The 23,125-nt window shown below is 40.3% G+C and overlaps 1 protein-coding gene across 3 annotated transcripts in view; it reads right to left on the bottom strand.

Annotated features, from left to right (window-relative positions):
- The window catches only part of Dock8 (dedicator of cytokinesis 8), a 181,205-nt gene that overhangs the window by 102,377 nt on the left and 55,703 nt on the right, over nucleotides 1-23,125 (bottom strand). For all 3 annotated transcript variants that reach the window (XM_048332994.1, XM_048333003.1, XM_048333012.1), the window contains exons 5-9: nucleotides 15,385-15,508; nucleotides 13,162-13,374; nucleotides 6,278-6,363; nucleotides 4,155-4,221; nucleotides 1,452-1,601 (exon numbers count right to left, since the gene is read on the bottom strand). In XM_048332994.1, coding sequence (XP_048188951.1) covers nucleotides 1,452-1,601; nucleotides 4,155-4,221; nucleotides 6,278-6,363; nucleotides 13,162-13,374; nucleotides 15,385-15,508 — 640 coding nt within the window. The remainder of the gene's footprint in view (nucleotides 1-1,451; nucleotides 1,602-4,154; nucleotides 4,222-6,277; nucleotides 6,364-13,161; nucleotides 13,375-15,384; nucleotides 15,509-23,125) is intronic.

Genomic DNA, 23,125 nt, shown 5'->3' with positions numbered 1-23,125 from the left:
AGTTTTATAAACTAGTGTTGGTTTTATTGGTTTCCAAGGCAAAGAGAGTTGTAGATTTAAATACAGGACAATATTGGGATTTATGCTAAATTTCTAGCATGTCTAAGTAATACCACAACAAAAAGGACAAGAATTATTTTTATTGCAATGTCTGGGGAATAAAACCAGGGTCTCATATTCACGGCAAAGTGGTTTATCACTGAACTATACCCTTGGCCCCAGCAGTAGAATTCTAACTGTGTTTTTCCATAAACATCCTTAAACATCTCATTCAAGCTGTAGAAATCTTTCATAATCTTTTTAAAATAGTATAAAGAAAATAACTTCCCAGTTACCTGGATTTTTTTCTTTCTTTCTTTCTTTCTTTCTTCATTATTATTATTATTATTATTATTATTATTATTATTATTATTATTATTGCCAGTCCTCGGGCTTGAACTCAGGGCCTGGGCACTGTCCCTAAGCTTCTTTTGCTCAAGGCTAGCACGCTACCACTTGAGCCACAGCACCACTTCCAGCCTTTTCTATCTATGTGCTACTGAGGAATTGAACCCAGGGCTTCATGCATGCTAGGCAAGCACTCTACCACTAAGCCACATTCCCAGCCCCTTTCTGGATTAAAAAAAAAAAATTATATGCTACTACTTACAAAATAAAAGAGGGAACTGATAGAATTACAAACCGAGCAAACAAAAAATGTTTGGCATATACAAAACTAAGTATATGTAAAATCACACACTTGGATCTGCTGTTTTATTCTGTATTACAATTTTGGTATCATGAGTCAAGAAGGCCAGTTATTTGACTTAAAACTTGTTAGATACTCAATATTTGTTGTGAAATTCTAACCAATCACTTTGGTATAGAAAGAAAGCCTTTTGTTTACTTGTATCAGCAAAGTATATTCTAAAAGAGAAGGTTATAAATCATCCCTCTCACTGGGAACAGTCTGTGATGCAGGGGTAAAAGGATAGAGCAAAAACTTGGAAACCCAGCCCACAAATAAAAATTTCAAGAGCTGCAACATGGAACATGCTTTGGAAAAGCATGAACATTGTTCTAAAACAACCAGAAAGAGTTGGTTCTGTTCTCCTTTCCTTAGAGAGAAGGGCCCAGGATACATGTGTAATCATGGCTGTGTGAGTATTGATCTCCACTCTACAGAGGAGGAAACTAAGTCTTAGGAAGTTTAGGTATTAACCAATCTGAGAACTACTTTGTTCAAAGACCGGATTCAAACCTGAAACTGCAGGTTCCAAAATGCCTCCCATTTCCAGTATCTCAAAACAGATTTGGGCATGAGAGAAAAGAGCCATGTGGAGAAGGGAACAATCTCTTCTCTCAGAAGACATGGAGACACATTTTGACCTTTCTTTCATCCCACAGATTATATGAGGGTAACATGACAATGGCAACATGAGGATGTACACATCAAGATTGGGCTTAACTACCTTGACTACCAGGTAGATGTCTGGGGAAGGGTAGGTGACGGAGAAGACTGCCGATCTTGCCTGACTTGATGGGTCAACCGAAGGTGTATGAGCTCGCAGAAATCCTTTCAGCTGGTCAGAGTTCAGGTCACAGTGAAAGTTTTCTGAGATCTGTAAATGAGCAGTAAAGAGAAAAATCAGTTAAGCTTGCTGTAGTCTTGGGCTAAACATATTCAAACAGTGCAAAAGCCACACCAATATTTCACTGAAGAAATAATTATAACCATGGACATGGTGTGTTAGTTGTAGCTGCTAGAAAGTCAGATATTTTGCCACCATGTCTACATATTTTGGATCCTTAAAACATTTAAGATTGTAAGAAGCCTCTAGTATTTTCTGAGTGTCAGTGATGATCTAAGTACCACACTTAAGAACAGGATACTTTCTCTTCTCTCAATTAGGTTAAAATCAAGAATGAGAGACTAAGGCCAACATATCACTAACTATAGTCAAAGCAAAATAGAAGTCACCCTGTTCACAGAAAGAAGCACTATGGAAATTCTAGAAGGTGAGAGATCATTGGATTTTCACAGAAGAGCCACTGGAGTCAGGTGATTCTGACTGTCAAAGGCAGGGCAGAGGCTGACATGTGCCAGGGACAGAGTACCCAGGGTTCCACTGCACAGGTATGTAACATAGAGGCTGGAAGACCCAGAGGGAGCTGAGGTAACAGTGAGTAAACAGACCAGTTTCACTCTGCCTGGGCTATCAGGGAGAGGAAGTGGCCATGGGTAAGCCTTGCATAGATGCTCAGTAGTTTGTGCTTAACTGTCAGTAGCAGTGATTCAGGGAGTTATGGGTAGTGAGGACCCACGGAGCATTCTGAGCTAAGGCGTGCTATGATCCCTGGATTTCTAATTTAATGTGTCTTAAGAGCCATTATTGGCTTTAATCCTTTTCCTTTCTTTTCTCCTTTCATCTCATTTTCTCCTTTATCTTCCTTCTTTCCTCTCTCTTCTTCCTTTCTTCTTCCTTCCCTCCCCCTAATCTTCCCTTCCTATCTTCTTCCCTCTATCTCCCTGTTTCTTTTCTTTCTCTTTCTCTTTTCCTTCTCTTCCCTTCCCTTCCATCCCCTTTCTTCATTCTGTGACAATACTGGGGTCAGGATCTGGGCATTATCTCTTAGCTTTTTGGTTCAAGGATGTGATCTACCAATCAGCCAAGTAGTAAAGCTTTTTTGGTGATTAGAGATAAGCGTCTCATGGAGTTTCCTGCTTGAGCTGACTTCAAACCATGATCCTCTGCTCTCACTAGCTAGGATTACAAATGTAAGTGGTGTCCCGGGATGTTCTTTTCTAAGAGAGTTTTAATGAGAAGTGGCCGCCCAGGCAGAGACTACATTTACCAGCCTCCTTTGAAGTTAGGAGTAATCATTTGACTAAATTCTCTGCAAGCAGTGTCAGCATTCATTTCTAGGTCTCCTCCACTCATCTTTTCCCTTATTGGGGACAGCAATGGTAATTCCTACAGTGATTTGGGGAGAGCACACGTTGAAGCTGGAGGAGCCACTTCTAGGCTGGGTTCCTAAATGACTGAGTGGAGTGGAGGCCCCGCTAACCTGGCACTCACCCCTTACACATCTACATTGTAAAGATACTTCCTGTTCCTTAAGCCAGCAGTTTTAGCATCATTATAAACTTGTTAGAGGGACTGAGAATATGGCCTAGTGGTAGAGTACTTGCCTCGTATACATGAAGCCCTGGGTTCAATTTCTCAGCACCCCATATATAGAAAAAGCCAGAAGTGGCACTGTAGCTCAAGTGGTAGAGTGCTAGCCTTGAGCAGAAAGAAGCCAGGGACAGTGCTCAGGCCCTGAGTTCAAGCCCCAGGACTGGCAAAAAAAAAAAAAAAGAAAGAAAAGAAACTTGTTAGAAATTCAACTTTTCAAGCTCCACCCAGAATTACCAAGTTAGAGATTCTGGAAGTAGAGCCTTGCAATCTATATTGGATCAAGTGTTCTAGGTGATTCTACTACACATGCAAATGTGAAAAGTACTGCTTTAATCCAATAGATTTGGGTGCCTATTTATTTCAACAGTTCATCTGCGCTAGTACAAATCTCATAGACTATTAATATTTGCCCAATATTAGTACTTGTTCAAGAGCATTCTCCCCTAGTTTTGCCATCACTCTCTCAGAATTTTAAAGTGACTGAACATAAAAACCCTCACAGAGAAGAGCTGTGCTGCTGAATTAGTTTCTGTGGAAATCACTTTGTAAGTTGGTGAGGTCTTCCCTCAATAGAAGATGTAGGATTTCCTGCACAATGCCTGCCATTTGCAATGGACCTATGGCAGTGTCCAGTACTTTGGGGAAACATTCTGTGTGTATTCAAGCTTGTGAGAAGCTGATTTATATTATTTTATTTTATACATAACTCCAAATGCTGGTTCTTTTCCTCTCTCTATTCCAGCCAGCCCACCACCTCCAAGGGGCCTTTCCCTTAAAGATTCTTCAAAGACCATAAATGACTAACGATCCTACATCAATCCTTCAAAATCATCATTTTAAAGGCAATATACCTGGAGCCATTAAAACTATCAAAGATTATTTGTTTTCAAACAGGATGTATTTTTCTGCTGTATAGAAATCAGACTTACAATGTGAACCCAGGCAGTCATGAACACTGTGTGTGCCTCCAGAGTGTGTTACATGTTTCCTTACCTTCTTCCTTTCTTTAACATCGTACAAGGCAAGGCTGGCAAACAGAGGCTCAATTTCAATCTCAAATCTGTCAGAGAGCAAGCAAGAGAAAGAGAGAGATCAATGTTTTCTTTTTTTGCCAATCCTGGAGCTTGAACTCAAGGCCTGGGCTCTGACCCTGAGCTTCTTTTACTCAAGGCTAGCGCTCTACCACTTGAGCCACAGCACCACTTCTGGCTTTTTCTTATTGTTTGTTTTGTTTGTTGCCAGTTCTAGGGCTTGAACTCAGGGCCTGAGCACTGTCCCTGGCTTCTTTTTGCTCAAGGCTAGCACTCTACCTCTTAGCCACAGCATCACTTACGGCTTTTTCTATTATGTGGTGCTGACAAATCAAACCCAGGGCTTCATGTATACGAGGCGAGCACTTTATCACTAGGCCACATTCCCAGCCCCACTTCTGGCTTTTTCAGCCTTAACATTTTAAATTTATCTATGTCTAATAATAATATGCATAATATTTAATACACAAACATAAATGGATATACAATACATATAGGACCTGTGCCCTTTTGCATTCCAGTTGGCATTGAAAAGCTTAGAGATGGCTTTTCAAAAATAGGTTGGGGCGCTGGGAATACAGCCTAGTGGTAAAGTCATCTGGTATACATGAAGCCCTGGATTCAATACCTCAGCACCACATATATAGAAAAGGCCGGAAGTGGCGCTGTGGCTCAAGTGGTAGAATGCTAGCCTTGAGCAAAAAGAAGCCAGGGACAGTGTTCAGGCCTTGAGTTCAAGCCCCAGGAGTGGCAAAAAACAAAAACAAAACCATGAACAAGTGTGAGAAATAATTTTTCTTTAAGTGAAAAACAGACTGCTACAGACACACTTTGTTTGGATTGTGTGCTGCTTTGGGAAAATGGAAAAAATACATTGTGCAATTGATAGGCATATACAAAAATGAATGACAGGAAAGTAACACAGGCTTAGGAGGAGTGGGAACCACCGGGTAGGGAGAGGGCCAACAGAGGATGATAGGTCGAGTAGAGTGGAAGCTCTTTATTGTGCTTGTGTGAAACAATGAAAGCTACTGACATTGTTCTGAGAAGAAAGAGGAAGGAGGGGGCAAGGGTCTAATGCTTAGCATCTGCTGATTTCTATGTTGTAAATACTTTCACCAGGGCTGGTTTCAAGCCACCAACGTGACTTGACTGAAAACAGAATTGGAAACAATGCACATGGTCAGCTCTTGTGAGTCACCTGGAGGAAATTCCACCACCAGTTTCACTGTTTTCTTGTTCACTCATTCATTCAGTCATTCCTCCTGCTAGAGATTGAAGCCAGGTCCTTGTATATGTGAGGCACTGAGCCACATTCCAGTTCACTGTTATTTCACTGTTATTTTTCCTTTTCTTCAGAAGTACTAGGCTAGACTACGATCCTCCTATTCAGGCTTACCATGTAGCTGGGACAGGTATGCACCACCATGCCCAGCTTCTTATTGGTTGAGATTGGGTCTCACAAACTTTTTTTTTGGCCAGTTATGGGGCTTGAGCTCAGGGCCTGGGCGCTGTCCCTGAGCTCTTTTGGCTCAAGGCCAGTGCTCTACTTCTTTGAGCCACAGTGCCACTTCCAGTTTTCTGGTGGTTAACTGGAGATATGAGTCTCACGGACCTTCCTGCCCAGGCTGGCTCTGAACAGCCATCCTCAGATTTTAGCCTCCTGAGTAGCTAGGATTACAAATGTGAACCACTAATACCCAGCCCCACAAACTTTTATTTAACCCCACCTGACTTCCAACCACGATCCTCCTAATTTCTGCCTCCTGAGTAGCTAGGATGATTATAAATGTGAGCTCCCACACCTGATTTTATTTACTTAATGCAGGCCATTTTACTCAGTTACCTTACATATCTGCTTGACCTTGGTAGGCACTTATGTGCCCAGGAATAACTATCAAAGGCTTGGTAGGACTAGAATCCTGGTCTGGCTAAATGCTGTCTTTTCCTCTCACTCATAGCTCCCCTCTGTTGCAAGCATACAGGGCAGGTGGGCCCCAACACTCCAACTTTGATGATGGATGAGCTGGGCACAATTTGTATTTAAAGGATGAGACAAGCATTGGTGCATTGGCTGATACTTACTTCAGAGTCAGCAACTTCACCAGTATTCTGTTGCCCAGATGTTCTTTTGGACATTCTGGTACTGGACGGATTTCCACAGCATCCTCCTGTCATTAATCACAATGCAAAGAATCCATTTAGCAGATTTCCATGCCTAAATTTCTACAGGGAGGGGGTGTGTGTTGGGGGAGGGAAGGTGGGAGAAAAACGAGGGAAAGAGTAACAAATTTGACAAGAAATGTACTCACTACCTTAAGTATGTAACTGTAACCTCCCTGTACATCACCTTGACAATAAAATTAAATTTTAAAAAATTTTCTATAGGGAGCAAGCCCTTCTCAGCTTATGTCAACATGTTTTTGCTTGCTTGCCTCTCTTCCCCCTTACCCCCATCTTAGTTTCTCTCTCTCTTTGTGCTGGTCCTGAGTCTTGAACTCAGGGCCTGGGCACTGTCCCTTAGCTTTTTTGCTCAAGGATAGCACTCTACTACTTGAGCCACAGCTCCACTTTCTGGTGGTTAGAGATCAGAGTTTCATGGACTTTCTTGCCCTCTTTGGCTTTGAATTCATGATCCTCAGATCTCAGCTTCCTGAGTAGCTAGGATTAAGGCATGAGCCACTGGCTCCTGGCTTTGCTTTATGTCTAATGGCAGAAATTATATTTCATTTTTACAAGCAAGTTTGTCATCCAGCCCGCTAACCTTCAAAGCTTTCATTCACCACAAATGTTTTGTCCTTTCAGAAGCCCAAGCTTTTGAGACAAAGAGACTGAGAGAGGAAGGAAGGAAATACAAACAGGGATGTGAGATCCACAGATGGCATTGCAATGTTCTGGGCCTATTGTTGGCTTCCTCCCCCATCTCCTCTGCTTGATCTAAATACACATTCAAATATTTCTGCCGCTAGGGGTTTTAACTGGTAAATATATGGGTTTCAGATCTGAATCCGGATAGTTGTCTTAAGGCTGTTAAGTTACCAACAGTCCTATTACACAGTCTCTTCTGCCTTAAACAGATGACATAGCCTGGGAGTTGAATTTAGAGGTTATTCACAGGCACATCCAGCTAGAAATATACTCAAGTGCTATGTTTAGAAGCTTAGGAATGATGTATTAAATGTGATACCTGCCTTTACCACAGAGACACAAAGAGAGCTAGGGAAGTCCCTACTTCAACTTTACACTTAAATCTGTACTAACATTCTATTTTAATTATAACCATGTATGCAGAGACAAGCAGGAAAACTCCTTGAAAATCTTCAATCCACTCCCTTGTAACAGGCCACCCACACCTTCGAACATGGCCTGCCAATCCAGCTACTTAGGAAGCTGAGTCCAAAGAACTTGGTCATAGATGCTTTTTTCTGAGTAATAACTGCCAAGAGCTTACAATGAAATACTCTGCAGCAGCTTATTATTAATTGTTATTTTTTTTAGTCATTCCAGGGATTGAACTCAGAGTCCTATGTTTGCTCAGCAGATGTGCTATTGCTTGAACCATGTCTCCAGCCCCTTTTTCATTGGCTCTTTTGGAGGCAGGGTCTCACTTTATGCCCAATCCAGCCTGCGCTGCAATCTTCCTACTTCTGCTACACCGTGTTCCTGGGGAGGACATGAGTGTGTCACAATGCCCAGTCATTTGTTGAGATGGAGTCATAGGAAGCTTTTTTTATCCCCACACAAGCTGATACCTAATCTTGAATCTTCCTTCTTTCTCTCAAAAGAAGCTAAGCATTTTTATAAACAGCCGTAAAATCACCTTCCTTGTAGATTATAAAAGTGAAAAATTTATCAGTAACCCAACCTTCCCTCCCCTCACTCCCATTCCTTGTGGCCACAGGGCCTGTATTGTTGGGTGGAAGAGCTGTGTTTGTTTCAGAGGAGGCTCTGCTGGGATTATAGACATATGCTATCATACACTTCTAAGAAGGACTCTCAGCATGAGCCAGAATGCTTAGGATCATCAGAACAAGATGATCTGTGATCTTAAATTTATTAAGACTTTTGGTCTTAAACAACTTTGGAAAAGGCTTTTTATTTAGAAAATTTCTAACATGATGCACAAGTAGAAATTAACACAATGAGTCACCATTTATTCTCACCTGCAACAACTTTTAACTCCTGGATACCTGGTTTTATTGATTTTCTTATTTGCTGCCTAGACCCTTGTTTAGTCAAGTTACCAGACATCATAGACCCTTACTGTTAACTATTTCATTACATCTCTCTAAAAGAGAAGCACTATAAAAAAATGATGCCATAATCACTCCTAAAATTGAACCATAGCTTCTTATTGGCACTAAACAGGTCATCTCATTTTGCTATGCTAGGGGCTAAACAAGGTTCACATATCACATGTGAATTATGTATTTCCCCCTCCCTTTTTTTCTTGGCCAGTATTGAGGCCTCTCTACATGTTTGTCTGGCACTCTACCACTAGAGCCATAACTCCAGTTCAGCTTTTTGCTGATTATTTTGGAGATAAAACACCATTTGCTAGAGGTCAGCTTCCTAAATAGCTGGAATTATAATTGTATATAGTAGCATAAGCCACTTGTATCCAGCTAAATAATGTATTTCTTAAGTCTTTTGTGTTTGTCTTTTTTGGTGTGTCACACTCATGTGAAAAAGAACTAATCCCCAAAGAAGCAGAGGAGGACCTGAAAAGATGTTGTGGATTGTGGCTGACTATGTTTTCACCAGCTCAGGAAGGAAGGAAGGAAGGAAGGAAGGAAGGAAGGAAGGAAGGAAGGAAGGAAGGAAGGAGAGAGAGAGAGAGAGAGGAAAGGAAATGTACATTCATATATATGCATATTATGTGCATATATACATGTATACATACATAAATATGAGTATATATACATGAAAATGGGAGGAATGAAGTGAGAGAGGAAGGAGAAAGATGATATTCCTTCATCTACTGACACAATAGATCTTGAAGCCAACTCTAGATTTCTCCAGCTCTGATTCTGTTATATGAGCCAGTAAGTACTCTCTGCCCTTGGTTTCTTTATGTAGCTCAAGCTGGCCTTGAACTTGTGATCCTCCTGCCTCTATCTCCTGTGTTCTGGGATTATAGACATGTGCTTTCATACTTGGCTCTTGATTTTTTAAAAAATCGCTTCATTTATTCATTTAGTCATTCGCTGATCAGGTCACTGACCGTCCTGGCTATGTAAGCCAGGCTTCCCTGCCTCTCAGAAGATTGGGCAGGAGTGTGTCCTCACAGTCTACCTCATAGTTCTTACACAGGCTCCTGTGTCATCAGCTTCTGCTGAGTTGAAACAATCAGAAAGTACAATGGCAAAGACCAGAGGATGATTGCTGGCTTAGTGAGGGGATTACTATATTATTATTACTATTATTATTTTGGTGCTGGTATTAGGGTTTTGAACTCTTGTGTTCTTGCTCAGTGTTTTTGCTCAGAACTAGTGCTCTACCACTGGAGCTGCACCTCCACTTCTATTGGATGGTTAGAGATAAGAATGTCTCAGATTTATCTGCTTAGGCTAGCTTTGAACTTGTGATCCTCCTGCCTCTACTTCCTGAATATTGGGGTCACAGGCATGCTGTCATGCCTGGCTTCTTTTTTTTTAATTTTCCATGATTTTTTAAAATTAAATTTTATTGACAAGGTGATGTACAGAGAGGGGGTACAGTTACATAATAAGGTAGTGAGTACATTTCTTGTCATATTTGTTACACCCTCCCTCATTTTTCTTTCCCTTCCCTAGTTCAGATAAGCATATATATACAATACCCAGTGTACCAAAATCATATACAGTAACCATGTAGGGTACACCAAAGGAAACTCACCTAGAACATTAAACATAATGACAACAATAAAAATCCTCCTATTTCCTTCTCTTAGAGTTCATTTTGCTTAGTCCCATCTTATATAATCATTTGTATGTAGCTGTTGAGCTATTGTGATCCCCTGATAGGTCTATCTTAGACCTTTTCATGTTTATTTAGTAATTGTTTGATTTTAGAGACATAATGGAAAGTCGCTGACCAAAACATATGGAAATACCATTTGAAAAGAAGTTTGTTATTTTACAGACCTTTACTGTTCTCCCCCCACCCACCCCTAATGACCACACATCAGGGAGACCATGCACCTTTGTTCTCCATGTTCTAGGCTTGTCTCATGCAACATTATTTGTTCAAGATCTGACCATTTCCCTGTGAATGCCATTATTTTTTTATCATTTCTAATCGCTGTGTATTATTCCATTGTGTACAGGTACCACATTTTTTGGATCCATTCATCTGTAGTGGCATGCCTGGCTTCTTAATTGCTTTTTAGTTGGGTTCCATCACATGTCACTAAAATAGTCCTTGGAAAACTCTGCTGGCATGTGGAGGACAGCAGCCTCTTTCTTAGGGAGGAGCTCATGCCTTTTACAGAGCCAGCAGGAATCAGGGGGAAGAACTCACCTGGAAAAGCCTAGTGGTTCACTCCTACTTTGGCCTCTCCTGTAGACTCAGTCATAATTTAGTACTTTAACTCTTCTAGCTTTCCTTACAGGGAAATAAAATAAGTGTAATGTAAAATAAACTCATGAACGTGTCATTAATGAAAAATTTTCAGAGTTTACAGAGTTGTACCTTATTTCCATAGGAGTTTCTTTTGGGAAAAAGCACAAATTACAAGTATAATTGCAATTTCTGTGAGAACAGCTTCCATGTATCAAAGGGCCCAGCATTTGAGACATACCAATTTACAAGTTGCCCTACACTAATTACAAAGCACTTCTCTCTACCCCACAAAGCAGGCCCACTAATGGACTTGCGTTCAATTATAACTTTCAGCCTTGAGAGATCCCTGCATTGTCTCAAAGACAATCAAACTAAGTTCCTTCCAAAGCAACATATAATTTACTCTTTCAATCAATTCAGACTAGACATGGTCCTGTTTAATGCAGTAGGGAGACTTCGATGAGCTAAGGTCTTCCTAGTCCTGTTCTCCAGCCTTGAACTTTCATCTATTCTCTTAACAATTTAAAAACAAAGTACATGAACTGTGGTCACCAAGCAGAGGCATTGTCACTAAATCTTAGTCCTGCAGTCTAACTGAAACTATTTTTGTCAACATCTCTCTCCAACCCCACTGCCTCTGAGCAAGCAATCAACTTTATGCCCTGTTTCTATAAGTATTTTATTTTACTTTTTTAGATTCCATACATAAATGAGGCCTTTAGTTGGAATCTGTTTCATTCAGAAGAAGGTTTTGTGTATGTATGCTAGAACTGAGGCTTGAACTCAGGGCCTGCTGTTCTTACTTGGCTTTTTCACTCAAGGCTAGCGCTTGACCACTGTAGCCGTACCTCTATTTCCCAGAAGAGGACTGGAGGCTTTTGATAAAATTTCAAATAGAATAAATATGGAAGAAAAACAAAGTGGTTTGAAAGTAAAAATAAGTCAGGCAATAGTAGCCAATGCTTGCAATCCTAGCTACTCGGGAGGCTGAGATCTGAGGATTGTGGTTCAAAGCCAGGCTGGGCAGAAAAAGTCTGTGAGACTCTTATCTCCAATAAACTACTAAAAATAAGCATGAAGTGGAGCAGTGGGCTCACGTGAAAGAGCACTACTCTTGAGCAAAAGAAGCTCAGGGAGAGTACCAGGACCAAATGAATGAATGAATGATTGAATAAGCCAAGAAACATACAGGAATGACTCTTGAATGATGGTCAGCCCTCTCCCATCCCATTCAAAATACTCCAGCAAGTGGTTCACTGTCATTAAACATTCTGGGTGGGCCTCAAAAAATAAACACTGGAAAACAAGATCACTAAATTATACCCTTTGGGAGCACAGTTGTGATTATCTGATTGTTTTTAGAGGCCTGGAATATTTTCCTTGTTTTTATTTTGTAATACTGAGGTTGAGTGACTGTTAGACAGGGACTCTACCACTGAGCCATGTGTCCAGCTCATTTTCGCCATAGTAATTTTGAGACAGAGTCTCGCTTTGTGCCCAGGAGCACAATCCTATTTTTATGGTTTTTGCCACAGTATGGATGACAGGTGTACACTACCACACTCATCTTCTTTCACTGAAATGGTGTCTTGTGAAGTTTTTACCCCTGGGCTGGCTGGAATTGCAACTCTTCCAATCTTGGCCTCCCAAGGTGCTAGGATTACAGGCATGAGCCACTGTGCCCAGTTTAGGTTTGGAGTATTTTCAAAATAAGTCTCTTTATCTATTCATTGGTATCATTAAAAAGCAAATCTTAAACAAGGTACTGGTAGCTCAAGTCTTTAACTCTAGTCACTCAGGAGGCTGAGATCTGAGGATTATGGTTCAAAGCCAGCCTAAGTAGACAAATCCTCAAGACTCTTAACTCTAATTTATTAGCAAAATGATGGAACCACTACAAACATGGCTCAAGTGGCAGAGTGCCATCCTTGAGTGAAAAAGTGAAGCAAGAGTGTAAGGCTCTGAGTTCAAGTCCCAGTACCAGCACAATAAACAAACAAGTAAACAAAACATAAATTTAACAAAAAAAAACTAAAGAAGGCTGAAATTTAAACACTACAAATAGCAAGGCATTAGTTGCCAAATATAGCAAATAACTTGACTCTTTTTTATGGGTTTACTGCTTGTCAACAAGATATCTGAAATGTTATGTAAACAAGATATCTGAAATGTTTGGGGGATTAATGAGCTAATCTCAGTGATTGTGTTTGGTAAACGACCATGAAAATCCTAGACAATTGTCATTAGAGAATTTCAGCTGTATGTTTACCAGTAGCTGGCTCTCCTATGCCATAAACCAGGTGGAAAGATTAAAAAAAAAAAAACAAAAAACCAAACAACCAGAAATCACATAATGAAGCACCTGACATTAGCTGCTGCCCTACAGCCATAATGAGCCTTTAGTCAGTGCCTTCTCCTGTACCTACCTCATCCACTGGGGGGTACAGGGCAAAGAGCTCTGCCTGCCGATTGGTCCTTCGGGCCTCCTCGTTCTGCTTCTCAAAGTCCTCGGCGCTCACCACCTGCAGCAGGTTTTCTAGGCGCGAGTCAGGCTGTAGGCTGCGGAGGTCGAAGCCATAGGCAGTGAGGGGACCTTTCCCAGACACATCGCACAGTGCTTTTAAACAGCAGGGGTCTCTCTGTGGGACAAGACAGGAGAGAGAGCATGGATGCTAGATTCTAAGATGTCTCACCTTGGGAAGCTTTCAGAATCTCAGGCTTTTGGGAGCTTTCTGAACAAACCAGAAATTTGATGAGACATCTTAACTTCCTGGCTGGCCTGTCCTAAAAATCTGCTAAAGTCTCGTTCCCACCTGAAAGCAGGAAGTTACTTGGTGGAGTGAACTGGTTGGCTGGAGTAGAGAGTAAAGGCCTGAAGCTCATAGCTCATCTCATCTTGGTGTGACAGCTGGTTCTAGCCTTCGCTCCACTTCCACAGTAGGTCTCATCTTCCCTCCTTAGAGACAGCAACACTAAGCAGGATATCCCCTTATCCCAGGAGCTCTGAGTCCAGACTTCAGGAGACTATACCACTAGCCGGGCAATGTTCCCTACTCAGAGATTTAAGTTCTTGCCCTGTAGGCCCCTGTTCGGAGCTTCCAGCTTTTCCCTATATGCACAGTCTTCAAATGGAATCTCAGCCCATCAGCATCAGTGTCACGTGGGAAATGCTCATGAGACATGCAAATTGTCATTGCCACTCCAGATCTCCCATTCAGAAACTGGGTTGAGCAGCTTGTGTTTGAACTGCCTTTCCATCGGATTCTGATGAAGCTCAGATGGGAGAAGCACTGCTCCAGGTCCCAGCCACACACGGGGATTGCTGTTTCTTGCAGTGGTGACTTTTGTAAACCTCCCCCTGCCTTCATTTCAGTTTTCTCTTTCCTCCAAACCCTATTGCATCCATTTCCAATGTTACAATCCCTCTGCTGAAATGCCTATCATGGCTTCTGCTTGACTAACACAAGGCACAATTTACTTGTTCATCACATAAGGTGAAAATTGAATTTAGTGGGAAAAAAATCGCTATTGAAAAAGCCAGTCTCCTACAGAGCACTGCATCGCCCAGGGAACCTTACACTCATATTTAGTATCAGAATGGATGCCTGGTTCCTCAGTAGGGTTCATGTGAAGTAGTTAGCTTGGCTTTAGAGACCGTGTTGTTGGAACAATAGGTATTATTTTAAGACCTCCAATCATATTCAGTGGGGGGAGGTGCCAGTGTTATGAGAACATCAGAAAGTTGAAAATACAGTAGTTTAGCTAATTTGGATAGATTTCTTTTATCTATAAAATGGACTAGAACACCAATATGTAAAAAAAATAATTGTGGTAATATGTGCCTAACAAAGCTTAGTGAGACCATCACAATTATCCATCTCCCACAATTCTTTTCATCTTGTAAAACTGAAACTCTTTATCCATTACACAATAAACCCATTCCTCCTTGAGCCCCTGCTAACCAGGCTTTCTTGTTCATCTTTTCAGCCAATCACAGCCAACCGGGTCTCTCTTCCACTTTTTGAATACTATAAATAATGCTGCTGTGAACATGGATTTGAAAAATGACAATGATAATCGCTTTACAAAATAATAGAATAATGCACGGTTCACAATCTTTCTACATGTCAACTCAATACTCCAATAACCTCATGAGCTAGAGCCCAGAGAATAGTTCAATAATCCTGCCTGAGGATACAGGGCATGTGGGAAATAAATAAGGGAATCCAGGCAATCTGACTTCAGTGTGAAGCTTTGAATCAGACAGTAGTCTGCTTTAGGGGTGCTAGAACTCTCTACAGGAATTGTGATAGGGAATGTTCCAAGGTGTTTTAGAAGGGATTCCCCAGCTAGAACCCTTCTACTTTGATCTATTTTAGCCAATGAGCTTCTGGGTTTTCATTTGAATATCATTTCTATAGCTACAAACAAATTTAAAAGTCTCTCTGTCTATATATGTGTGTGCACATATACGTGTGTGTGTGTGTGTGTGTGTGTGTGTGTGTGTGTACCATTGATTCAGATGGCAGAGTACCTCATACTTGGATATTCTTAGTCTTACTTTTATTCTAGTATTTTTTTTAATTGACAGCATGCCCTGAGGCAGAGCAGCTGGTAACCTGGCAACCACATCTGTTGGTAGGAAATACCTGATCAGCCGGTTCATTGCCCTCCAAGGTTTCTGACTCAAACGTCTGTTTCTGAAGCGTCTTATGAAAATCTTTTCGAGATCCAGTCTTTTGAAAGCCACCAACCTCTGAATTTCCTTGGTTTCTTTTTTTAATCACAGATATCATTTCATTAGGAGAGAGAGAGAAAGAAAAGGGGGAGAAAGAGGCAAAACCATTAGATTTAAAATAAAAGTAGAGGCCTAACTGCCTTGGGCAGAAAGAGCTTTCAAAGAGAGGACCAATTGGAGTTCCTCACATCTAATTACACACTGGGCCTTAATACAAGGCTCCGTTGTAATGAAATACAAACTTGCCTTCTAGCTGGCTCATTATTAAAGGCAGGAATGGCCTGGGAAAATGCCACAGCCACTGCCAGAGGTGCGGTCACTTCAGCTGGCACTTGGCTCTGAACTGAAAGCTAAACTATGACCCCAGTGTAAGAGGCTTGAATGAATCCAGCAATGTGTACACGCAGCAAACAGAGACCGTTTGAAGATAAAAATAGAGAAAACCATGTCGTTTCCACATTAGCATTCTCTATAATGAACGACAACAATAATAAAAAGACAAACGTGGCTAAGAAAAAAAGAAATGATTTATGTATTGAGATTCCTTGTTAACACTCATAACCTCCACTTCATGAACTTCATTAAAACTGCATTTTTTAGTAATGTATAACTCTGTGAAGGATTTAAAATAGAACGATCACTACTATGACGAGGGTAAGGGAGACTACCATTGACAAAGACAACACATACAAGTTGTCAAGTCAATGATAAAGAAACCCACTTAAAAATATATATATTTTTGGAAACATGCTACCAAGTACACAAACACACCATTTTGTGTGGTTTCTGCACTATTAGATCAACCACTGAGCCACTCAGTAAATGAATGTGCAGTAAATGAATTAAGCAGACCAAATGGGGGGTGAGGAGGGACAGAGGGGAGTGGCTTAACCAGCAGGTACATAATACAAGTTTAATTCACTGTTCTAGTTACTGGAAGAAGTTGCTGTCCTTCAGCAGGGAGAGGGGACTCTCTCTCTGGATTTGACTGTGCTCGGAAGGCAAGCAAATAGTTCTGAACCAGAGAAGGCAAGAAACAGCCTAGAAAAGAGGCCAGATCAATTTGAGGGAATATGCCAAGTCAGGATTCCTGTAAGCAGCCATCTTCCCTGTCCCCACCCCTACGCCTCCCACTTACACTGGCTCATCCTGTATTGATAAGGCTGAGAAAATTAGCAGGTGAAAACAAAACGTAAACAAATTTTATATTCTCTGAATGAAGACATAAGACTGAATATCTAGGAAAAAAAATCTAGAAAAATTTCCCAAGTAACTTCTGGTTCAGGATTTTTAAACACCGGCAACACGAAACAGATTGAAATATAATTCAATACCATTCAAAAACATAGATGGAAAAAGCATCTTTGGAGAGTCTTTCAAACAGTTTCCTGGAAGTAACAACTATTTAAAATTAGGTAATTTATGTTGTTCCATTGCTCTAACTATGTGAATGGGAGCTCTGCTGGAAAAAAAAAAGTAGATGAACGTGTGAGAAGTATTTTATTTTATAAAATAGAGCTCTTTGAGAGAAAACCTGACCTGGGATTTCATAAATCTTCTAACTTCCTGAAAGCTAATCTTATCCATGTAAGTTCAGGTAGTAGCAGTGTTCGTGTGTGCATGCACGTGTGTATGTGTTTGTATGTATGCACATGCACACGTTTGCTTTGTTAATGAAGAAGCTGCTGTTTCTGGACTGACCCTGAGGGCTCAAAAGAAAAAGGCTATGTGTGTTCTAATATATCTTGGGGGCATGGGGATAGTGAGGAAATGATTCAGCTCAAAGAAATGGAAAACATAGGCAAATAAGAAATTGGGGGTAGGGGGGTGGTGAGGAAATGACTCAGCTCAAAGAAATGGAAAACATGGGCAAATAAGAAATTGTATTCTTAGAATTCTGTTATGCCAAGTGACAACATACAGGATCAGTGATTATTTATTTATTTATTTATTTAGTACCAGTTCTGGGTCTTGAAGTAAGGGCCTGAATGCTATCGCTGAGCTATTTCCTTATGGCTAGTGCTTGACCACTTGAGCCACAGCTCTACTTCTGGTTTACTGGTGGTTAATTGGAGATGAGTCTCACAGACTTTACTATTGTGGCTAGCTTTGAACCATGATCCTCAGATCTCAGCCTCCTGAATAGCTAGGCATGAGCAACTGGAGCCCAGCGCATTGGTTACTTTTTCTGAGAAATCTAATCTTAAGTGGAAAAATGATCCAATAAAAAACTATCATTAATTTGTCCTAAGATTAAAAATAAACAGGGCATTAAAACTTGAATTCCCCACTGTTTCTGTGTCTTTATTTTTAGAATGTGTCCACTCCAAAGGGTACAGACTTGAAACACTTCTGATCATAGGCTTCTTTGCAAGCAAACCTCCCTGGGACACAGGAATAATGTTCAAGGAGGGCTGAACTAAAGAACTTTTTTTCACACTTTTATTTTTTGGTGTCAGTCCTGGGGCTTGAACTCAGGACCATAAAGGACTTTTTTTAAAGTGCCTGCCTAACAAACATGAAACTCTGAGTTCAAACCTCAACACTGCCCCTTCCCCAACTAAAAAAAAAAAAAAAGTTTTCCGCGGCAGCCAGAAAATTCTCAATCATGCAGGGATAATCCAATGAGAAAGTACATCTGGGGAACATTCTCTTCAGAGGTCCAGTGGTAAAGCAAAGAGAATCTGGGTTGTGGAGTGAGAAGAACCCGTGTTCAGATGCTGTACAGCCTAGCTCAAAGATGGGACCTGGACAACAGTCTATTCTCTCTTAGTTTCCTCAGGTAGAGAAAAAAGAGAAACTGATGTCTATTTTCAAGGTCTGCTGTGTACATTAATCTTTCTTTTCCTTTCTCTTCCCCATGTCCTTTCCCCCTTTCCTTTCCTCTCCTTCCTGGACAATCTGGTGCTTTAAATTGTAAGATGCAAGCAAGAGAACAAGGTAGTCACCAACATTTTAGATGGGGAAAGGCTGAGAAATGCATGGTGGGAAGCTGATGTCAAATAGGATAAAGGAGACAAGCATTTAATATGTAACTCCACACTGATTCTGAAGAAAGTTAAAGTTCAATGAGAAATGGGGTACTTGCAATAATTAAACCCAAAAGTAGGATCTCCTTTGAAATAACTGGTTTATAATCTCAAGGTCATGAAAGAAAATATATGGCAAACAACTGTTCTAGCATGAATAAGACTTAAAGATATGTGACATCTAGATGCAATAGATGGTTTTGAAGTGAATCCTTTTGTTCTCATTCTTACCTGGGAGCCAGTGGCTCATGCCTGTAATCTTAGCTACTCAAGAGACTAAGAGCTGAGGATCATGGTTCCAACCCAACCCAGGCAGGAAAGATCATGAGACTCTGATCTTTAATTAACCACTAAAAAGCCAGGAGTAGCTCTGTGGCTCAAGTAGCTCAAGGTGCTAGCCTTGGGAAAAATATCTCAAGAACAGCACCCAAGCCCTGAGTTTAAGACTTTAGACCAGCACAAAATATAAATATAAATAAATAAATAAATGACATTCTTAGGGAATTTGTAAAAGTAGAATGTAGTTTGAGGACTAAATGGTAATTAGATATTAATGTTAATGTACACAACATGGTGGTTGACATAATGATTGTAATGGAGAATGCCCTAGTTTGTAGGAATTCCAAGAATGATGCATATAAGGTCAGCAACTTAGTCTCAGATGGTAGGGGCTGGGCAGGATAGTTTTTGTACAAGCAAAGGTTGTACAAACAATCTCAAATCTCTAACTCTGAGATAGCTTAAATAGGAAAATAGCTGGGTGCTGGTGGCTCATGCCCGTAATCCTACCTACTTAAAAGATTGAGATCTGAGGATCGTGGTTCGAAGCCAGCCTGGGGAAGGAAAGTCTATGAGACCCTTATCCCCAGTTAACCACCAGAAAACTGGAAGTGGACCTGTGGCTCACAGTGGTAGAGCACTAGCCTTAAACAGAAAAGCTTAAGGACAGCATCCAGGTCCTTATTTCAAGCCCATGACCTACATTTAAAATAAAAAGGAAAAAAAAAAAAAATATATATATATATATATATGCATCGGGCACCATGGTATCCCAGTGAGGCCCCCTTTACTGACCTGCACATCCATTTTCCAGCTGCTTTCAGATCTAGAGATACATGAGTAATTCATTGTACTTCCCTGATCCCCATCCTCCTACTTTGGCTAGTAGGTATGGACCAATGCTTGGCCAGTATGAGAATGCACGATTCCTCCTTGCTTGCTTCATGAATGAGACAGTGTTTACTTCAGGTGTTTACTTTCCAGAACACCCTGTGGATCAGGCCAAGTGTACAAATAATTTGAGACTTTATCCTTAATACATTCCTTTCCAGGATTTCTGTAAGGGACTGCCCTTAAAACTCACATGGTACCTAAGAACTCTCAATGAAGACTCTTGTACACCAGGCCCATAAATGTCAGTAAATATTATCCCATCAGTGGCAGTATGATTAGTCTTATACCAATGGAGGCACTGTACATTTAGATCATCTTATTTCACAGATATGTTAAATTTAATGTTTCCAAGCATGCTTTTTTTTTTTTTGCTGAGGTACATTGTTTTTATGTACTTCGGAAATGTATTCTGTTACCAATAACAGAGGGAGAGTGTTCATTTTAGGATTCTACTCACAATAATTCTCTCACCTCCTCCCTATGTCTTAAAACATGCTTGCTCCATTCCACACCCAGGAAGTCTTTGTGAGGTTCCATTTCCAAGCCTTTACCACATGCATGGCATGGGACACAATATGAGTATTCCCGTAGTAAAGTTTCATCCATTTTTCCATTTGTCCAATGCTCATGAAATAATCTCCTGAGAAGAAGGCACCAAGAGGATGCCACTGAAATTGTAGCTGTGAAGAAGTTTCTGTCCTCAAGTGAAATGATAGCCTGATGAGAAATATCTTGTATTTAACAGAAGAGATAACAATTTTCATGTCATTAGAATTCAACAGACAGTCTGGATGCTGGTGGCTCATGCCTGCAATCCTAGCTACTTAGGAGGCTGAGACCTGAGGATCATGGTTCAAAACCAGGCCAGGCAGGAAAGTCCATAAGACTGTTTTCTCCAATAAACTACTCCAAAAAAGCTGGAAGTTGTGCTGTGGTTGAAGTGGTTGAGCACTAACTAGCCTTGAGTAAAAAGAAGCTCAGGGATGATGCCCAGGCCTTGAGTTCAAGCCCAGGACCAGGAAAAGAAAAAGAAAAAAGAATTCAACAGACACTTTGAGGAAAGTGTCTGAGAGACATGCATACAACATGCTTTAGAAAGCACAGAAGCACTTGAACACTTCTGGCCAGGTCAGGAATGGCTTTATGAAAGCCCTAGCCTTTGACTTGAGCCTTGGTGGATGTAGGCCCATGAGAACTCCACACAGCAGGTGTTGGGCAAGGCAGCGATGTCTACAGTTGGCTTGTTCTTTGTTACCATGTATGCTGATGAGCCTGCTTGCTTTCCATACTTTAAGAAAACAAATAGCTAAGCACTTTGATAGGCAGCACAACAAATGCATGTCATACTAAGCAATTATTGATCAGGGAGACATTTTTATGGTGTTTTGGGAGTAACTGAATTATATGCACTGATGTGTTTGAATTTTAATTGTTTACCAGTTCACTGGGAGTAAAATATAGAGTAATAAAACAGATGCTACCCCATTCCTTGATATCCCTGCTCTCCTTGAGCTCGACCTTCCTTTAGAATCGCCTTTATCACCCAGGGTGAAAGACAGTCTGAAGGCTTTTATGATGCTGCCCATAACACTCATGAAATATTTCACTGACATTGCAAATAATGCCATAATAATAAATAGCATGTAAACAAGTTTAATTACTTAAGAATTTGACTTACCACTAAGATATGAACAACATTCCAGAGTTAATCACCCCTTGATTCCATTTAGAGAAAATAACGTTTAAAATACTTAATATCACCCAAAGGAGGCTAGGAAACATTAATCCACACAAAACCACTAAGATACATAGAAATTGGGCAGATAAATGAGTAAAGATGGTGCCATGCTAGTCATGTCTTAAAACAAGGAGAATAAAAATGTTTGTCAGTTGTGGGGCCTGGACTCAGGGGCTTGGGTGCTGTCCCTGAACTCTTTTGCTCAAGGCCAGCACTCCACCACTTGAGCCACAGTGCCATTTCCAGTTTTCTGGTGGTTACTTGGAAGTAAGAGTCTCATGGACTTTCCTGCCTAGGCTGGCTTAGAACCATGATCCTCAGATCTCAGCCCCCTGAGTTGTTAGGATTGTAGGAGTAAGCCACCAGTGCCTGGCTCGTCAAGAATTACTCTTTTTAGAAGAAAGACCCCAAACTTGATGCCAGAGACCTGATAGAATGGTTATCTGTTCAAAAGGTCTTTTAGACTATAGAATGGTTATCTGTTCAAAAAATCTTTTAGGCTAAGTAATGCAAACATTCCAAATAAGAAAATACATTTTCCCCAAAAGGCAATCATCTTTTACATTTCTATGCAATTTAAATCCTTTCCTATAAACTTAAAAAACAAAAATCCAACAACTTTCTCCTATCCTTCCTGGGCACTATTTGTCTGATTTAAACATCTCAATGACTGAACTTGAGTGGCAAATGTCCTACGGAATGATTGGAGTGGGAGGGAGACCAAATGGCCATTACTCCACTCCTCTGCCCTGAAGTGGGATTCAAAGCCATTACCACGGAGAGGGAGGCCATAAAAGCCTCTCTCCACATGGTATGGAGAAAGGTAATATCAGCAAGGAGATAATTGAGAGCTAAAAGAGCTACCTAAATCAGTGCCTGAGTGTGTGGTTTCGAATGACAAGAGACAAGACATAGAAGGCAAAGTTGCTTCAATAAGCACAGAAAGTATGGGCATCTGGAGACAGTCACCCCTACCACTAATGTGTATGAAAGCGTATGGGACATAGCTCTTGTTTTATTCAATTGACAGGCAAACATAAATGACCTTTCTGATGTTTAATAAATATGATGAAGAGTTAATGTTGACTTATTTATTGAATTATTACTATATGACACTATGTATTTATTTCACTTACAAGGAATACTTTGGTTAAATTGGATTTTAACTACATAAACCCTAAACTACAAAACTTATGATGTCCTAAATCTCATCTTTATTCCATAGATATACAGAGGAAAATCTACCCCAGTTTATCAAATTGCAAAAAGATCATTGGATAACATTGAGTTGTCCTCTTGTATGCTTTTCTTTGCATATAATATTTTATTAATTTGCCTAATTAAAATTATTTATCAGATGAGCAAGAAGTGCTACATTATGTACCACTTTTTAATAATGTTATTAACAGCTAGTAGTTGTTGAATTATTACCTTATGCCAAGAAATCTTCTTTACATATATCAACTTATTTATTGTATACAACAAAACTTAAAATATAGGCATTATTATTATTTGTAGGGCTGACATATACATCTAGCCTCTATAATCAAGGAGATATTTTTAATTCCTATGGCCCTGATGAGGAAATTAGAGCACAAAAAAGTAAGCAAGTTCTTAGCTAGTGAGTGGTGGAGCTAGCATCCTATATTTCTTTAAAAAAATCATTTGTATTTAATGATAGTATTTTATATGAATCATCACATTTGTTTTGT

The sequence above is a fragment of the Perognathus longimembris genome, chromosome 1 (genome assembly GCF_023159225.1).
Source record: "Perognathus longimembris pacificus isolate PPM17 chromosome 1, ASM2315922v1, whole genome shotgun sequence".
NCBI lineage: Eukaryota > Metazoa > Chordata > Mammalia > Rodentia > Heteromyidae > Perognathus > Perognathus longimembris.
This window is presented reverse-complemented; position numbering and strand designations above follow the sequence as displayed.